At 41.5% G+C, this 17725-nt stretch overlaps 1 protein-coding gene across 1 annotated transcript in view; it reads right to left on the reverse strand.

Annotated features, from left to right (window-relative positions):
• LOC138762456 (contactin-associated protein-like 5) overlaps positions 1-17725 on the reverse strand; it is a 762501-nt gene that overhangs the window by 346062 nt on the left and 398714 nt on the right. The window contains exon 10 of the mRNA XM_069936213.1: positions 16586-16742. Coding sequence (XP_069792314.1) covers positions 16586-16742 — 157 coding nt within the window. The remainder of the gene's footprint in view (positions 1-16585; positions 16743-17725) is intronic.

Consider the following 17725-nt stretch of genomic DNA (forward strand, 5'->3'; position numbering starts at 1 on the left):
CTGATGGCAGAGGGTGAGAATCCATCCTTGTGCTGCTGTGTGCTCATCTTCAGGCTCCTGTTCATTTTTCCTGAGGGTAGCAGAGTGAAGAGGGCATGGCTGGGGGTCCTTGAGGATGGATACTGCTTTCTTAAGGCTCTGCCACTTGTAGATGTCCTCAGTGGAGTAAAGACTGGTGTCCGTGATGTCGCAGGCCGAGTTAGCAACCTGCTGGTGCTTTTTCTTGTTCTGACTGTTGGCACCTCCAAACCAGGCAGTGATGCAAACGGAAAGAATGCTCTCCTGTAGAGAAGTTTTCGATAGCCTTCTGGGACATGCCATGACTGGAATGTTGCTAACAAGTCACTGAAACTGACCTTCTGATTCCAGTAACTTCTCTTTTTTGTTCTGTAGAATAAACCATACATTTGTCTCCTTCCCTTCCTTCTGCCTTCCTTTTTTTGATATCTGAGACTGTTGACGGAGGCATTAGGCGAGTTCATAGAGGTGAAAGCTATCTCTCTTTCATTTGAGTCTCATTCCAATGACTTGCACTGAAAAACTTCCAGAATGAAACTGACAGGAAATGGCAGCATTAAGGGCTCCAAAGTTAAACCAAAGAGTGGTGCTCACAGCAGGATCCGAGTCGCTCACTTCAGAGCATCAAACATGGTTTGCAGAAGCAGCAAAAACCTTACCACTTTCATGGAAATCCAAATCTAGGGACCTCAAATACAAGGGAAAAAAATCTGCAGATGCTGGTGATCTATAACTGAATGAGAGACTTCTGGAAATAGTCAAGCAAGTGGGAAACTTTGATTCCAGAAGGATAGAATAGAATCTGGAGGTCTATCATAAGATCTTCTCACAGCCAGTGAGAATGCTGAAAGACCAAAGGAATGCTCACACTAACCATCCGAGACTCTCTCGGATATAGATATGAATACAGTACGCAATATGCATTGTCTATCTATATGTGTGTTATATCTGGTTGTGTGTCTGCGTGTTTTGCACCAAGGACTGGAGAACACAGTTTCATCAGGTTGTATGTACTTGTGCAATCAGATGATAATAAAGTTGACTTGAAAGTCATGAACAGAAGACAAAGGTGTACAAGTATGATGGCAACTTATTAACAACCATCTGTGGGAGTAATGAAAATAAATGCCACTGATCTTGAGTGAAACAGGAAAGTCTGCAGATGCTCTGATTGGTGAAAAAGCAGAAAAATGCTGGTGGAACTCAGCAGGTCTTGCAGCATCCATATAACAAACTTTTTTGGGCCTAAGCCCTTCTTTAAGGTATAAGCAAAAAGCAGGCAGGTGCTTAGAGAATGTGGTTAGGGGAGAAGGGGCAGGCGGAGGAGCACAAGCCCACAGACATCTTGACATTACTTTTAAAAAGTTTTTTTAATCCTTTCTAACCCCGCCTCCTGAAAACCTGAAGGCTAGCTGACTGCTGAGTCAGAAAACCTGCACTGAATGCCAAACTCGGTATGTACTCCAGCAGCTGAAGTGTTGGAGGTAATATTATGCAAGGCTGAGTCATCTAAAGTTGCCATGTTGTTGCACATAAAATAAAGCCATAATGTTATAGAGCATGGAAACCGGCTTGCCAAGTTGCCTTGCTGACCTAATCGATGTACCTGCCAACTTCTCTTATCCATGCACTTGGTCAAATGTCTTTTAAATGTTGTAATTTCACCAGGGTCAGTGTCAGAACATCTAATTGGGGGGCATTAGGGTAATGGCGGGGAGTACAATCTAATGTACAAAAACTCGCTTAGCTGGGTGGGGGTGGTACCTACCTACCTATCTACCATGAACCTCCTCCATGCGCCACCACTGTCACCATTTCCCCCTCCTTCCGATGTAACAGACAAATGCGCTGCTTATATTCTGTGGAGACTAGTGATACTAGCAATGCTCGTGCTGCAGGTGGGGGGGGGGGTTCACAATATCTCATTTTGGGGGGTTAGTGGGCATGAGTAGGTGGGGATCACAATTCCTCATTGGGGGGCAATGCCTGCAAATGCACCCCCTTGATGCTGGCCCTCCATTATTTTCCATGACCACTCCTTCCATACACCCATTGCCCTTTAGCCCTAATCTTTCGCATCTCATCTTAAACCCATGTCCTCTAAATGTATAGAATGTAACTTTTAGACATATAACATGGTAACATGTCTTTCTGGATGGAGGAAACCAGAGCACCCAGTGGAAATCCCATACAGATATGGGGAGAACATACAAACTCCTTACAAACAACATGGGATTCAAACCCTGGTCGCTGGCACTGCAACAGCGTTGCACTAACCGCTACCATGCCACCCAATCTTTTCACTTCAATATTTCCAGTGTTGCCTGTTTTTATTTCACTCTTTCAGCGTCTGCAGTATTTTGCATGTGGGTGTAACCCTCTTACTTAGTAGACATTGACTGGTGGGTGACAGGTCGAGACGGATAAGAGAATATTAGAAATAAATGTAGATGGAGCCAGATGTGGGATGTGAAGGAAGTAGAGACATAAGAGATTGCAGATGCTGTTATCTGATCATTGAGAATATAATACCTGTGCCATAACAAGCTCAGGAGATCAGTTTTGGCTGAACTCCTGAGGTGTATCTGTTTTAATAAATCATCTGTTGTTTTAACATCAACTCCACCTGCTATTCTTATTTTCTCCTACAGGCTCTTTGAATTGATTCTGGTCTCTGAGCAATCTCAATCCCCCTGTAACCTATTCTCTCTCGAGTGTCCATCAACCCCCAGCCTGATTCTTCTTTCACAGACCTGTACTTGGAGTAATTAACTGCAGCTAGTTAAAACCATAAGGCCAAATTACATAGGAGCAGAAATGGGCTATTCAGCCCATCAAGTCTGCCTGCCATTTAATCATGAGCTGATTCATTTCCCCACCCAGCCCCACTCCCCGGGCTTCTCCGTATAACTTTTGATGCCCTGGCTAATCAAGAACTTATTAATCTCTGCCTTAAATGCACCCAATGACTTGGCTTCTACAACTGCCTGTGGTAACAAATTCCACAAATTTACCACCCTCTGGCTAAATAAATTCCTCAACATCTCTGTTCTAAGGAGACACCCTTCAATCCTGAAGTTATTCCCTCGTGTTCTTCTCTCCACCATGGGAAACAACCTTTCTACATCTACTCTGTCCATGCTGGTCAACATTCAAAATGTTTCAATGAGATCCCCCCTCATTCTCCTAAATTCCATGAAGTATAGGCCAAGAGATGTCAAACACTCCTTATATGGTAACTCTTTTCTTCCCCAAATCATCCTTATGTACCTCCTCTAAGCACTCTCCAAACCTACCAGTCAGCATATCTTTGTGGTGTGGGAGGAAACCAGAGCATTGGGAATAAAACACACTTGGCCTTTGGGAGAACATTCAAACTCCACACAGACAGCTTCAGAGGACGTGATCAATGAAGGGTGTCAGATCTATAATATAGAAGTTCAACCACACCACCCCGGGCTGTCACACACTTTATCAAAGCAGCTATGGATGAGTGTGTCCCCACCAAATTATTCAGGGATTTCCCCAACCAGAAACCATGGATGAACGATGAAATCCGGAACCGGCTGAGAACCAGATTGCAGGCATTTAATTCCGGAGATCCAGATCAGTACAGCAGAAGCAGGTATGACCTGCGGAGGGCTATCTCCCAGGTGAAGTGGAGATTCCAGATGAAAATGGAAACAACGAGGGACACCGAGAGCTGTGGAATGTATTAAATGCCATAACCTGTTACAAAACTAAACCCGGTAAAGTAGCAAAGCTTGTCTCCCAGAGGAACTCAATGTCTTCTATGCTTGATTTGATGCCTTCTATGCTTGATTTGATGACAATAACAGCTATGAACCATCCCTCCACACCTCCACATCCCCTGATGATCCCACCTTGACTGTATCTGAGGATGACATGCGTGCTGCCTTCAGGAGAGTGAATCTGAGGAAAACAACTAGCCCAGATGGAGTACCTGGCCGAATACTAAAGATCGGTGCTGATCGACTTACTGAGCATTCATGGATATCTTCAATATCTTACTTCAGCAGGGTATGGTGTCCACATGTTTCAGACAGGCATCTATCATAGCAGTGCCCAAGAAGAGTGCAATAACCTGCCTTAATGACTATCAACCAGTAGCAATTATATCAACAGAAAGCCATGACAGCAAAGATGCATACATCAGGATGCTCTTTATCAACCACAATTCAGCACTTAATACCATCATCCCCTCAAAACTGATCAGCAAGTTCCAAGACCTGGGACTTAATACTCCACTGCATAATCAGATCATGGATTTCCTCACCTCCAGACCACAATCCGTGAAGATTGGTAAAAACTTCTCCTCCACTATCTTCATCGTTGCCAGAGCACCACAGGGCTATGTTCTTAGCCCCCTGCTCTACACTCTTTACACCTTTGACTGTGTGGCTTGGTATGACAATAACACCTTCTACACATTTGCTGACAATACCATAGCAGTGGGTCGTCGCATGAGTCAGCATGCAGGATGAAGATTGAAAACGTGGCTGAATGGTGCACCAATAACAATCTTGCACTCATTGTCACCAAAACTAAGGAGCTGATTGTTGACTTCAGGAGAGGAAAACCAGAGGTTTACAATCCAGTGATCACTGGGGGAACAGGGGTGGAGAGGGTGAGCACATTTAGGGTCTTGTGAGTCACTATCTCAGAGGATCTTTATTGGACTCAACACACCAATGGTACCGTGAAGAAAGCACGCCAGCACCTCAACTTGCTTAGTAGTTTGCAGAGCTTTGGTATGACACCGGAAATCATGGCAAACTTCTACAGATGTATGGTGGAAAGTATGCTGAACGAATGCATCATGGTCTGGTTTGGAAACACCAATACCCCTGAGAGTAAAGCCCTCCAAAAGTTAGTAGACACAGCCCAGGACATCACAGGTAAAATCCTCCCCACTACTGAGTACATCTACAGGGAATGCTGCCACTGGAGAGCAGCAACAATCATCAAAGACCCACATCATCCAGCACACGCTCTATTCTCACTTTTGCCATCAGGAAAGAGGTATTGGTGCCACAAGACTCACACCACCAGGTTCAGGAACAGCTGCTACCCCTCCACCATCAGACCCCTCAACAACAAACTCAATCAGGGACTCATTTAAGAACTTTTCTTGTGCAATTTATTATTATTATTTTTTTTGCTCTCCCTGTATTGCACAGTTTATTTACATTCATTATCTGTTTACAGTTCTTTGGATTTTGTTTACATGTTCATGCTGTGTACAGTTTAATACATGTGAATCTCATGTATTTACTCTGACAATAAATCCGAAATATGAAATCTAAAGCAGAAAATGGTTTGTAAAAGGGAAAACTAGTAGTCAAAATCTTTTTCCCAGCATGAAAATGTCAAATACTAGAGTAGATTATTTAAGGTTAGAGAGGGAAAGTTTAAAGACCATAAGACCATAGGATGTAAGAGTGGAATTAGCCCATTCAGCTCATCGTGCTTTCTCCACTATTTCATCATGGCTGAGTTACTATCTTTTAAACTCAATTTTCCTGCCTTCTCCTCATAAGCTTTGATTCCTTTTATAATCAAGAACTTTTCTACCTCTGCTTTAAACATACCCAAGGACTTGGATTTCACACCCATTCACTGCAACAAATTGAATCCGTGATGAGTTATGAAATAACTTTTACTGTCAGCATTGGCGTGAAGTTGTATCCTGACAATCATGCCTATAATTCACTCTTCAATAAAAGATGGCACAATATTAGTGCAACAGCACGAGAGATCCGAGTTCCAATCGAGCATTGTGTGTAAGGAGATTTTACGTTCTCCCCATGTCAGTGTGCATTTCCTCCAGTTACTCCGGTTTCCTCCAACCTCCCAAAAATGTACAGGGAAAATAGTTTAATTGGACTATTTGAGCAGGCTCCTACACTGTTACTGTGCTGTACGTCCAAATTCAAATTCCATTGAGCAAATGTTACTGGCTGAAATCAATTCTTCAGCCAATGAAACCCTGGTGGGTCTCCATGGGCAACAGCAGTGAGGCCCAAGGTCAGCATTATGTTTGGAAATCGTAACTCAGATCCCTCGCCAATCTGACTTAGTACAACATTCCAATATAATCCAATGCCTACAGATTGAGTTAAAGGGGAAAGTCAATCATTAAAAAAAAAACAGAAAGTGCTGAAAATCCTCAGCAGATGAAATGTCAAGCAATGAGGAAATATCATAGGCATGAAATGTTAACTCTGTTTCTTTATCTACAGATGCTGCCTCACTTGCTCAGGAGTGCTGAAAAAGTCCGATAGTTCTATTTTCTATTTGTATTTCAGATTTCCAGCTCCTGTACTTTTTTTTTTGTTTTATAAATGTAATTTAATTGTTTAAATTTATGTTAATATTGGTGATTATTCCTATTTATATATTTTGAATTATGTCAGTAATAATAAATGCATATTTTCAAAAGTTTAACAAATTTTTCAATGCTCGATGGTTCTAATGCAGGACCCTGACCCAGTTTTTCTTCTGTTAGGGGTATCAGCAGTTAATTCTGTTATTCAGCTCCTTGTAAGTTTGCTACTACTTCAATGCACTGTGATTTTATTGCTGTACTATTTATGAGTTGACTAGCTGGACTGCTTGCAAAACAAACACTCACTGTACTTCAGTACATGTGTCAATAAACCTAAACTTCAATGCAGATATTCTGATCAGAGATTTGATTCCACTCAACAGGATATGGCCGCACATAATCCAATAATGTTTGTGTGCAGTCATGGTATCTCTAAAGGAAAAGAGGTTAATTTATGTTGGGGTACTCTGCACTGTGCCGGGTGAAGATTCACCATCCAGCTCTGCCAGGAAATTTTCCATTCTCATTCAGTGCAGTGATTGCAAGCAGGTGGGGTTCACATTCAGAAATTCCACTCTCTGGATCAGCCCCATTCCATTGTATACCACCCCCAAAAAAAATCAAGAAATGTCAGTTTTCTCTCTCCACAGATGCAGTCCAACCTGTTGGTATTTATGATGTTTTCTGGTTTTAATCCAAAAAGTCTGATTTTCAAATGTATTCCATCACAGATGGCACCACCACTGTAGGCAGAATCTCTAACAATAATGAAACAATGTACAGAGAGAGAGAGGGGGGGAGAGAGAGAGAGAGAGAGAGAGAGAGAGAGAGAGAGAGAGAGAGAGAGAGAGAGATGTGTGGCTTGATGCCAGGACAACAAAACCATTCCCTCAATGTCAGAAAGACCAAGGAGCCGGTTATACTCTTCCAGAGGAGGAGGAATAAAGTGCACCAGCTCCTCTACTTAAGCCTGAGGAAATTTGCCATTTCATCAACATCCCTCATCAACTTCTACAAGTTTACCTTGAAAAGCTACATATCAGGATGTATGGAAACTGTTCGACCCAAGATCATAATATGCTGCAGAGGATTATGAATGTGGCTCAATCCATCATAAACAATTCCCTCCCCTCCACCGACTCCATCGATAACTCCTGCTGTCTTGGGAAAAACACCCAATATATTAAAAGACTTCCTCCCACGGCCCCCTCCCCCACCAAGTTCTGGCCACACTTTTTTCACCTTCCCATTCAGAAGAAGATTCTCAAGTGTGAGAAATCATCCACACAAGATTCAAGGAGTTTCTTTCCCACTGGAATTAACCCATGCCTTTCCTCCTCACCAATTGATCCCCCTCTGTAGCTCTGTACTTCTATTTTTTTTTGCATCGAGTCTTGTTGTACTTTGTATGAGATGTCTACTGCTCTGCTTGCAAAATAACTTCTATCAAAACATCTATGATACATGTGACAGTAAACTTGAACCCGAAATAAACATTTTTCAGATGCTAGCTCCTGCCTGAACATTGTGCCCCAAAATGTAAATATTTGATCACCAATGTTGTATTTTAACCCATGGAGTGCCATCTCTTCCTTAAAGTCGATAAACTTTTGAATGAATCATGTGATTGCACCTATTAATGGAAGGAAATAAAATGTCCCTAGCCTTCCTCTAATCTCCGTAACCATTTCAATCACTGCAAAGTTTATATGTCCAAAGAAATAAGCGCAGCATTTCAGGGATTTCATTGAGGTTTATGTGGATTAATGGCCATAAGGCTTGTCTGAATGCATGATTGAAACTGAAATGGCTTCAAATCCTGCATGAATCTTATTTCACTCCCTCTAGATTTAATCAGGAGAAGTTGTGTAGGTTGACAACTGATCAGTCCATGACAAGAATTAAACAATTCAAAAGGTTACAGAAGTGAAAGGATATTTTTGTACATTTACTTCATCTTATGTGCAGAACTCACAAAAAAAAACAGGAAAGAAACGAGAGGACTTGAAAAGATTAGTTTCTTTTTAATCTGCTGATCTTTTCACCTTTCTCACCACATCTTTTCATTCCATTTCTCTTCACGATTGCTTATTAAACCAGCTGACACTGCCTGCTTTGACATTTTTACTTGGTGGTTCATAACCTTTCACAATTATGTGTAGAGGAGAATTTTTTGCCTATATTTTTTTTCATTCCTCAAACCTTCTTTTTCAAATGCTTGCTGGCATTTCAACTCTTTGCTGTTTTGTTTTCCACTTTGCTATTCAAGGTATTTGTATGTGGATTACCAGTAATTTGGGTCCAGGTTGATGGACCGTCAGAGTGGTGAGACCACTTGCTTACATCCATAACTTGTATAGGTTCACCAGGGCTATCAGTAATCTGTAGCCCAAATACTCGAAGTTGATGAGAGCCAAGAACGGAGATTAATTTATCAAGGACAGAAAGGCAGCCAGCATTCAATGGAAAGAACATTGAAGAACTCTTCAATTACAATTTTGTCCATGGCATGAGCATCTCACCACCCCTCCTCCACTTCCCCCAACCCCACAGCAAACAGTTCAGCCACTCCTGACTAAGAAGAAAGTTGATAAGGCCAATTAATGACAAGCAAGCCGTGGGAGCAGATGGCATTGCTGTTGAAGTTTGAAAACTCAGTGGTGAAGAACTTCAGCCTCATCGTCCATATTGTCCTCATCAAGACGTGCCAGAAAACCTCAGAAGCAGTGTCACTGGGATCATCTTCAAGAAGGAGATCTTCATATCTAACAGAGGAGTCTTCCTGCCCATTACCAGGTAAAAAGAGAATAAGATTCAAGGATGTGTTCAAAGCCTCTGAAAATATCCCCACTGAATCCTGGTCCATGAATACATAATAGAGAAGCACCATTCAGAATGGTATTGAGAACATTGCATATATTGAGGATGATACCAGGACTAGATGGAAGAGGACTTTTTCTTTCCTCTGGAGCAGAGGAAGCTGAGAGGTAACTTTATTGAGGGATAAGAATTCAAGTGGCTCTTGAATAAGGTGAACAATCTTAGTGTTTACCCCAGGTTAGGGAAGTCTTAAAACTCGATGGCATAGGTTTAAGGTGAAAGGGAAAAGATTTGGAAAGTAACTGAAAGAAAACCTCTGCCCATAGAAGGTTGTGTGTAAATGGAATGAACTGCCAGAGGAGTTCATAGACGCAGGCATAATGGAAGCAGGTGCAAATATCACTTTTAAAAGACATTTGGAAGGGTAAATGCATGGGGTCAAGAGGGATATGGCCAAATGCAGGCAGATAGGACAAGCTAAGAGAGGTAGCTTGGTTGGCATTAAGCAGCTGGACCTAAGTGCCTGTTTCTCTGTTGATTGGCTCTATGGTTGCAGAACCACCACTGGCCAGCCATTTTACTTCAGCTCGCCATTCCCACACTTATATGTATGTCTTTGGCTTCATGCACTGCCAGGATGAGGCTAAATGTGAACCTGAGAAACAACATATAATTAAACCCAGTGGCATGACAATTGAATTTTACAAATTTAGGGGTTTCCAATCAAGTGCCACTATTTCCATAGAACATAAAGCATAGTACATTACAGCACAGTACAGGCCATTTGGCTCATGATGTTGTGCTGATCTACATATACCTACAAAAAAAAACTAAACCTTCACTACTACATGACCCTCTTTTTTTGTTTCATCCATGTACCTGTGTAAGAGTCTCTTAAATGTCCCTATTGTTCCAGTCACCCACAACTGTCTGTGTAAAAATCTTAAGATCCGATGTCTCCCCTAAACCTTCATCCCTTCACTTTGCTCAGATCCAGTCCTTGCTTTTCACTCCAACCTTTATCCCTCCTGCAGTTGTCTCTTTGTCTACCTGTCCCTCCACCTCACGCAGATTCTTCTGTCCATCAGCCTATCTCCTCAACCCCTCCCCTTCCTCTCCCTTTTTATACCTGATGTCACCACTTCTTACTTTAGCCTCAATTAAGTGTCCTAACTTGAAATGTGGACTTTTTCAGATTGACATCGCCTTCTCCAGATTCTGCTAGCCTACACTCTGTTCTTCCTCCCTTCCCTTCCCCTTGGTCTTCTTTTCTCCAGTTCTCCATCTCCTGCCCTCTACATTCACAAAGCTACCCCTTCTCCCCCTGCTTGCTGGTCTACCCTCCTCCCTTATCCATCTATTACCTCTTGCTTTTGGGAGTGTGCTCCTCTCCCTGCCCCTCCCCGCCATCATTTTGGTCGGGCACCTGTCTACATTTTTTCATACCATGATGAAGGGCTCAAGCCCAAAACGTTGGTTATATGTCTTTATCATTGCTATATAAAGTATATTGTTTGACCAGCTAAATTTCCACTGAAACGTTGAGAGACCATTTCTCTCCGTGGATCCGTGGATACTACCTGACCCTTGGATCTTTCCAGCTTCTCTTTGTTCATTGAAATAGTGGATGCATTGTTGATAATTTTTCAAAACTCTTTAGATTCTGGAGTAGTTCCTGAGGACTGGAGGGTGGCTAATGTAACTCCACTTTTTAAAAAGGGAGGGAAAGAGAAATCAGGGAATTATAGACCAGTTAGCTTGACATCGGTAGTTGGGAAAATGTTAGAGTCAGTTATTAAAGATCTGATTGCGGCACATCTGGAAAGTGGTGAATTCATTGGTCAGAGCCAACATGGTTTTATGAAGGGAAAATCGTGTCTGACTAATCTCATTGAATTTTTTGAGGATGTAACTAGTAGAGTGGATGGGGAGAACCAATGGATGTGGTTTACCTGGATTTTCAGAAGGCTTTTGATATGGTCCCACACAGGAGATTACTATACAAACTTAAGGCACAAGATATAGGGGTTATGGTATTGAGGTGGATAGAAAATTTGTTGACAGATAGGAAGCAAAGAGTGGGAATAAACAGGTACTTTTTGGAATGGCAGTCAGTTACTAGTGGGGTACCACAAGGCTCAGTGCTAGGACCCCAGTTATTTACGATATATATTAATGATTTAGATGAGGAAATAGAAAACATAATTTCCAAGTTTGCAGACGATATGAAGCTGGGTGGCATTGTAAGCCGTGTAGAGGCTGTTAAGAGTGTGCAGGGTGACTTGGACAGGTTGGGTGAGTGGACAAATGCATGGCAGATGCAATATAATGTGGATAAGTGTGTGGTTATCCACTTTGGAGGAAAGAATGGGAGGGCTGAGTACTATCTTAATGGTATCCAATTAGGAAAAGGGGAGATGCAAAGAGATCTGGGTGTTGCTGTGCATCAGTCATTAAACGTGGGCATGCAGGTGCAGCAGCAGTAAAAAAGGTGAATGGTATGTTGCCATTCATATCAAGAGGATATTTGAGTACAGGAACAGAGAGGTATCGATGCAGTTGTATAAGGCCTTGGTGAGACCTCACCTGGAGTATTGTGTTCAGTTTTGGTCTCCTTATCTGAGGAGGGACATCATTGCCATGGAGAGAGTGCAGAAAAGGTTTACCAAATTGATACCAGGGATGGCGGGACTTGCATATGAAGTAAGGCTAGAACGACTGGGCTTGTACTTGCTGGAGTTTAGATGATTGAGGAGATTTAATAGAAACATTCAAAATTCTTAAGGGATTTGACAGGCTAGATGCAGGAAGATTTTTCCCATTGTTGAGCAAGTCTAGAACCATGGGTCACAGTTTAAGGATAAAGGGGAAGTCGTTTAGGACTGAGATGAGGAAGAATTTTTTTCACTCAGACGGTGGTGAATTTATGGAATTCTCTGCCACAGGAAGTGATTGAGGCCGGTTCCATAGGTATATTTAAGAGAGAGCTGGATTTAGTACTTGTGACTAGGGGGATCAGGGGGTATAGAGAGAGAGCTGGAACAGGGTACTGAGTGGATGATCAGCCATGATCAAAATGAATGGTGGTGTAGGTTTGAAGGGCCAAATGGCCTACTCCTACACCTATTTTCTATGTTTCTTTGATTCTATTCAAGATTTCAGGATCTGCAGTTTTGCATTTCTCAAGCTTTAAGGGGGATTTGAAAGGCAACTCCCTCATAGAGGAGGTGCTGAATATACAGGAACATGCTATCAGAGAAAGTGGTAGAGGCAGGTACAATTGCAATATTTTAAAGACATTTAGCCATGGGTAGGAAAGTTTTAGAGAGAAATGGGAAAAGTGCAGGCAATTGGAATCAGATTTATTGCCATGAATGTCATGACATTTGTTTTTTTTTGTGGAAGCAGTATTGTGCAGAACATGATGCAAAATGACTATAAATTACAATTCCATAATCACAAGATTAACAAAAAAATCAGTGCAAAAATAAAGAAAAAAAAAACCGAGGTAGTGTCCATCGGTTCATTGTCCTTTCAGAGATCTGATGGCAGAGGGGAAGATGCTGCTTTTGTAACATTGACTGTGGTTTTTTTTAGGCTCCTGTTCCTCCTTTCTGATGGAAGTAGTGACAAAAGAGTATGGCCTGAGTGGTGAGGTTCCTTGATGATATAAGTTGCTTGAGGCACCACCTTTTAAACGCGTCCTTAATGGAGCGAAGACTATTTTCAGCAGTAGATTTGGTTGGCCTGGACAATTTGGCAAAAAAGACCTTTTTGTGTGCTGTAAAACTCTGACTCAAATGAAAGGCAATATATGTCTGTACAATAATATATGGATTAAAATTTGAAAAGATCATTGAATCACCCAGTTGACAAGGTTGACATTGGCCTGCCACAGAAAGGAATTAAGTGGACTGAAACAGCCAGTCATATTAAGAATAAATGTTATTCATGTAAATTCATTTCATTCTTCGGCCACTGACAAGATGGTCAATAAGAATGTAACAGTTAGTACTGGATCCTTGTTAGGAAGATATAGGAGTGATTTATCAGAAGTACTTTTGCATGCTTCTGGGGAAAGTCACTAAAGAGAAAAGTTAAGACTGATGTTCGAAAAAGATTTGTGTGACAGCAGACATCCAAATGTTTTGTGTTTTAAATTGGAGCTCCTCAGAAATCTAACATGTCAAGAGTCCAGGATGAAGCAGATTCACTCAGATGATGTAACTGACAGCTCTGTCTTCAGCAGCCATTTATCACATTGGGAGCCGGCATTCCTGCTGGTAGTCCTGCACCTCTCAGCTGCCAGTTACCAAAGTTGGATAAGAATAATCAAAATGCACCAGCTGAGGTGAAATTGGCAGGTAAATGATAGTCCAGAGATGCAGATTTAAATAGTGTTTCATGGAGGGAGAGGTTAGTAATTTGGCCCGAACAACACTATACTCCTGAGAATGTTTTTCTCATTCACAGAAAAGATATTCAATTAAAGTGAAGATGTCTGATGGTGCAATGGAGAGATGATGCTAGAACTATATAAAACAGTTGAGGTTCTGGAATAGTTCTGATTAGCGCTACCAAGGAAGAATGTGGTAGAACAAGGAACCGCACCATTTATAGCACCACATTCCTCTCTTCCACCACTATCAGTGTGAAAAAGTACCCTATAATGTTGCCCCTAAACCTTTCCCATTTCACCCTTAACCCATGACCTCTGGTTTGTACCTCACCTATGCTCAGTGGAAAAAAGACTACCTACATTTACTCTGTCTATACCACTCATAATTTTAAATACCTCTTTCAAATATCTCCTCATTGCTCTATACTCCAGGGAATAAAGTCCTAACCTGTTTAACCTTTCCTTGTGACTCAGTTCCTGAAGTCCTAGCAACATCCAAGTAAATTTTCTCTGCACTCTTTCAATCTTTCCCTGAATTCTCTTCTAAGCATTGGGTATGTTTCAGTTTGTGGACCTGTTCTACCTTCGTCAGGAAGCGAAACAAATCCCACTTGAGCACAATGATCGAAGGTGAGAGAATATTGCACTGTCAAACATGTTATTCTTCAGATGAGGAATTTCCCTCTCATCTTTGGTTGGATGCAAAAAAAATACTGTGGCACTACTTTAAAGAAAAGCTGTGGAATTATTTACAGTATCCTGATCAATAGATCACTGGTGAGACCTCACTTAGAGTACTGTGTACAGTTTTTGGCACCTTATTTGAGAAAAGACCTGCTGGTGTTGGAGAAGGGTTCAGGGAATACTTACTAGAATGATACCAGGAATGATTGAAAGAGCTATGATATCAGGAACATTTATTGGCTCTTGGACTGTACTTGATGAAGTATAGAGGATGAAGGGGGGGTGGGCCCTCACAGAGGCATTTTGAATGCTTAAAGTCCTGGACAGAGTAGATGTGGAAAAGATGTTTCCCATGGGTTAGGGTTAGGGTTAGAGTTAGGGTTAGAGTTAGGACAAGAGGGCACAACTTCAGGATAAAAGGGGATTGATTTAATACAGAGATATGGGAAAAATTCTTTAGTCAGAATGTTGTGAGTCTGTGGAACTTGTTGCCAAAAGCAGCTGTGGAAGCGCTGTCGTTGGATGCATTTAAGGCAGAAATTGACAGATATCTCATTAGTCAGGGCATCAAGGGTTACGGGGAGAAGGCCAGGGAATGGAGGCAGAGAGAATGTCAATTCAATCCTGTCCCTTTTGGCTCAAGGTATTTGGAGTCTAGTTAAACTGATACTTCTCTTACCAAAATTTTGGAATCTATGATAAACGATCAAATAACTTGAGGAATTGGAAGATAAGACAAAGTAAGCATGGGTTTCAGAAGGGAAAATCAAATTTGACAAACTTTATAGAGTAAAGCAGGAAAAAGCAATAGATATTGTTTTGGGCAGGGAGGCACAATTAGCGTAGCGGTTAGCTCAATGCTGTTACAGTGTGAGTGATTGAGTTCTTCTGTGAATAGTCCAATAGATTAGCTCTCACATTCATACAGCTGTTACAGAGAAGAGGTGGAAATTCTCTTGATATGGTGGGAGAGCAGCAAACTGAGTCTTAATGTGGACAAGATGAAGGAGATGATCAGGAGGAGAAGGAATGCCCACCCTCCAATACATTTCAACAATTCTGTAGTAGACAGAGTGAAGAGCATCAAGTTCCTTGGAGTTCATTTAACTAGTGACCTATCATGGACATTTAATATCTCCTCACTTGTCAGGAAGGTGCAACAGTGACTGCACTTTCTGAGAAGACTTTAGTGGGAAAGGCTACTGGCCATTATTATGTTAGCCTTCTATAGGAGCTCTAATGAGAGCATTCTGACTGGCTACGCCACAGAAGGGTATGATTTCTGCAGAAAATGGATCATAGGTCAATCTAGAGAACCATAAGTGGCAGCGAGGATTACAGGAGACTCCTTCCACCCATTAAAGTGATCAACTGGGATCGTTGTCTAAAGATGGGGTGTAAAATCATTGAGGATCCCTTCCATCCGGCACACAATATCTTTCAGCTGTTCCCATGGGGTAAGAGATGCAGGAGTATCAAAGACAGCACCACCAGGGTGAGGAACAGCTTCTTCCCACGGGCAGTGAGAATGCTGAATGACTGAAAGAACTGCTCACCCGAACCATCCGAGACTCTAATATGTACAAAACAATATGTATTTATTTGTTTGTGTAGATTAAATACTTGTCCTGCATATGTATTGTTTATCTGTATGTGAGTTATGTCTGGTTGTGTGTCTGTATGTTTTGCACCAAGGACTGGTGATGACTGTCCTGTCGTGGATATGTACAAATAGGTTCCAATGCTCAGGACAGGAAAAAAATACTCCAGAGGGTTATTAACTTGGCCTGCGACATCACGGACATCTACAAGAAGTTGCATCTTAAGAAAGCGGCCTCTATCCTCAAGAACACTCACTCTCCATCCCCGTGCCCTCTTCACTCTGCTCACCTTGAGAAAAATGTCCAGGAGTTCAAAGACGAGCACTCAGCAGCACGAGGACAGTTTCCCCCCTCCTCCCACCACCCCCACCCCCCCGCCATCAGATTCCTGAATGAACAATGAACCACAGGCATGACCTTACTTTAACATTTTCTTGCCCTTTTTAAAATTTATTTTGTAAGGTGGTTTATATGAATGTTTGCACTGTGCTGAATCCACAAAAAAATAAATTTTGGGACACGTTCGTGACAATAAATTCTGATTCTTTGTGGACAGAATTGGAAATGATACCAGTATGCATAGAAGTCATGAGGGGCCCCCATCATACAATATTGTGGTTAATATTCTCATACAATACACAGGGAATCAAGGGATAGAGGGTCAGCGCTGAAAAGTAGCATTGATGTCCATGGGTAGTCGGAATATCACCGTACCATTCATCTCTGTCAGCGTCACAGTTACAGTGAAACATGTTGTCCAGGCACCTCCCTTGCAATCCACAAGTACATTTCTGAACTCCAGGCAATGAACCTCCCCAGTAAGTGTGCTTCTCATTGGTCCTTCCTATCCACCAGGTAAATGGAGTTCCACCTGAGAGAAACAGAAACAGAGCACAAAACAGGACTGAGTCACTCAAATTCTGGCAGAATAGAATAAAGAAAATGGTTAGATGCTAGAAATCTGAAGGAAAGTCAAACTTTCAAGGGAACTTCCTTACACGTCAAACTGGATCAATGGAGAACTATTTTGAAATATTGTTGAAATGAAATATTTTATTTATCTCTGTATAGAGCCACCAAAAATTGCTGATTATTTTCAGCATTTTCAATCACTGAAGGAAGTTCTAATTGTGTGGGTAAGCATCACTTTGTTAAAGAAAGACATCATTATTTTTCCAAACTGAAGTTGCGACATGAGCAAACTGTTAATGGTCTACATCATAAACTTTCTTCGTGCATAAAGTGCACAACCACTATATATTTTTAAACCAATTACAAGCAACTAAAATATTGCCAGACAGCAAAGACAATAAATGCTGTAGCACTGAGATCTCTTCATCCATATCAACAACAAGCAGATGCAAACTTCAAAAGCAATATTTTTAATGGTTCATTTTATAATATTAACAATAGTCTTTCTCAGTGCTTCTTGACAGAAATAATTAAAATATAATTTTGAATTACTCAGAAACAATAATTTCCATCTTGGTAGAATGTTTTATACAGACTGTAAAGTGCTAAGTATAAAAACTGAAGAGCCAGTGGTGAAGAGAGCGAAGGTGTGGTCGAGGAAGATAGAGGAGCATCTGTAGGACTGCTTTGAATCAGTGGACTGAAACTTATTCAAAAACTCATCCATAGATGCGAATGAATATGCAATAGGTGCCACTGACTTCATCAAGACCTGCATGGATGAGTCTGTTCCCCAATCTACTGAGGGCAAGAACAAGGACACTTAAAACAAAAAGTCCAGGTACGACCTATGGAAGACCATTTCTGAAGCAAAGTGACAATTCTGGAAGCTAGAGACAGAGACAGATATACGCCAGCTATGGAAGGAGTGCAAGCCATTAC

Source organism: Narcine bancroftii, chromosome 4, assembly GCF_036971445.1.
Source record: "Narcine bancroftii isolate sNarBan1 chromosome 4, sNarBan1.hap1, whole genome shotgun sequence".
Classification (NCBI taxonomy): domain Eukaryota; kingdom Metazoa; phylum Chordata; class Chondrichthyes; order Torpediniformes; family Narcinidae; genus Narcine; species Narcine bancroftii.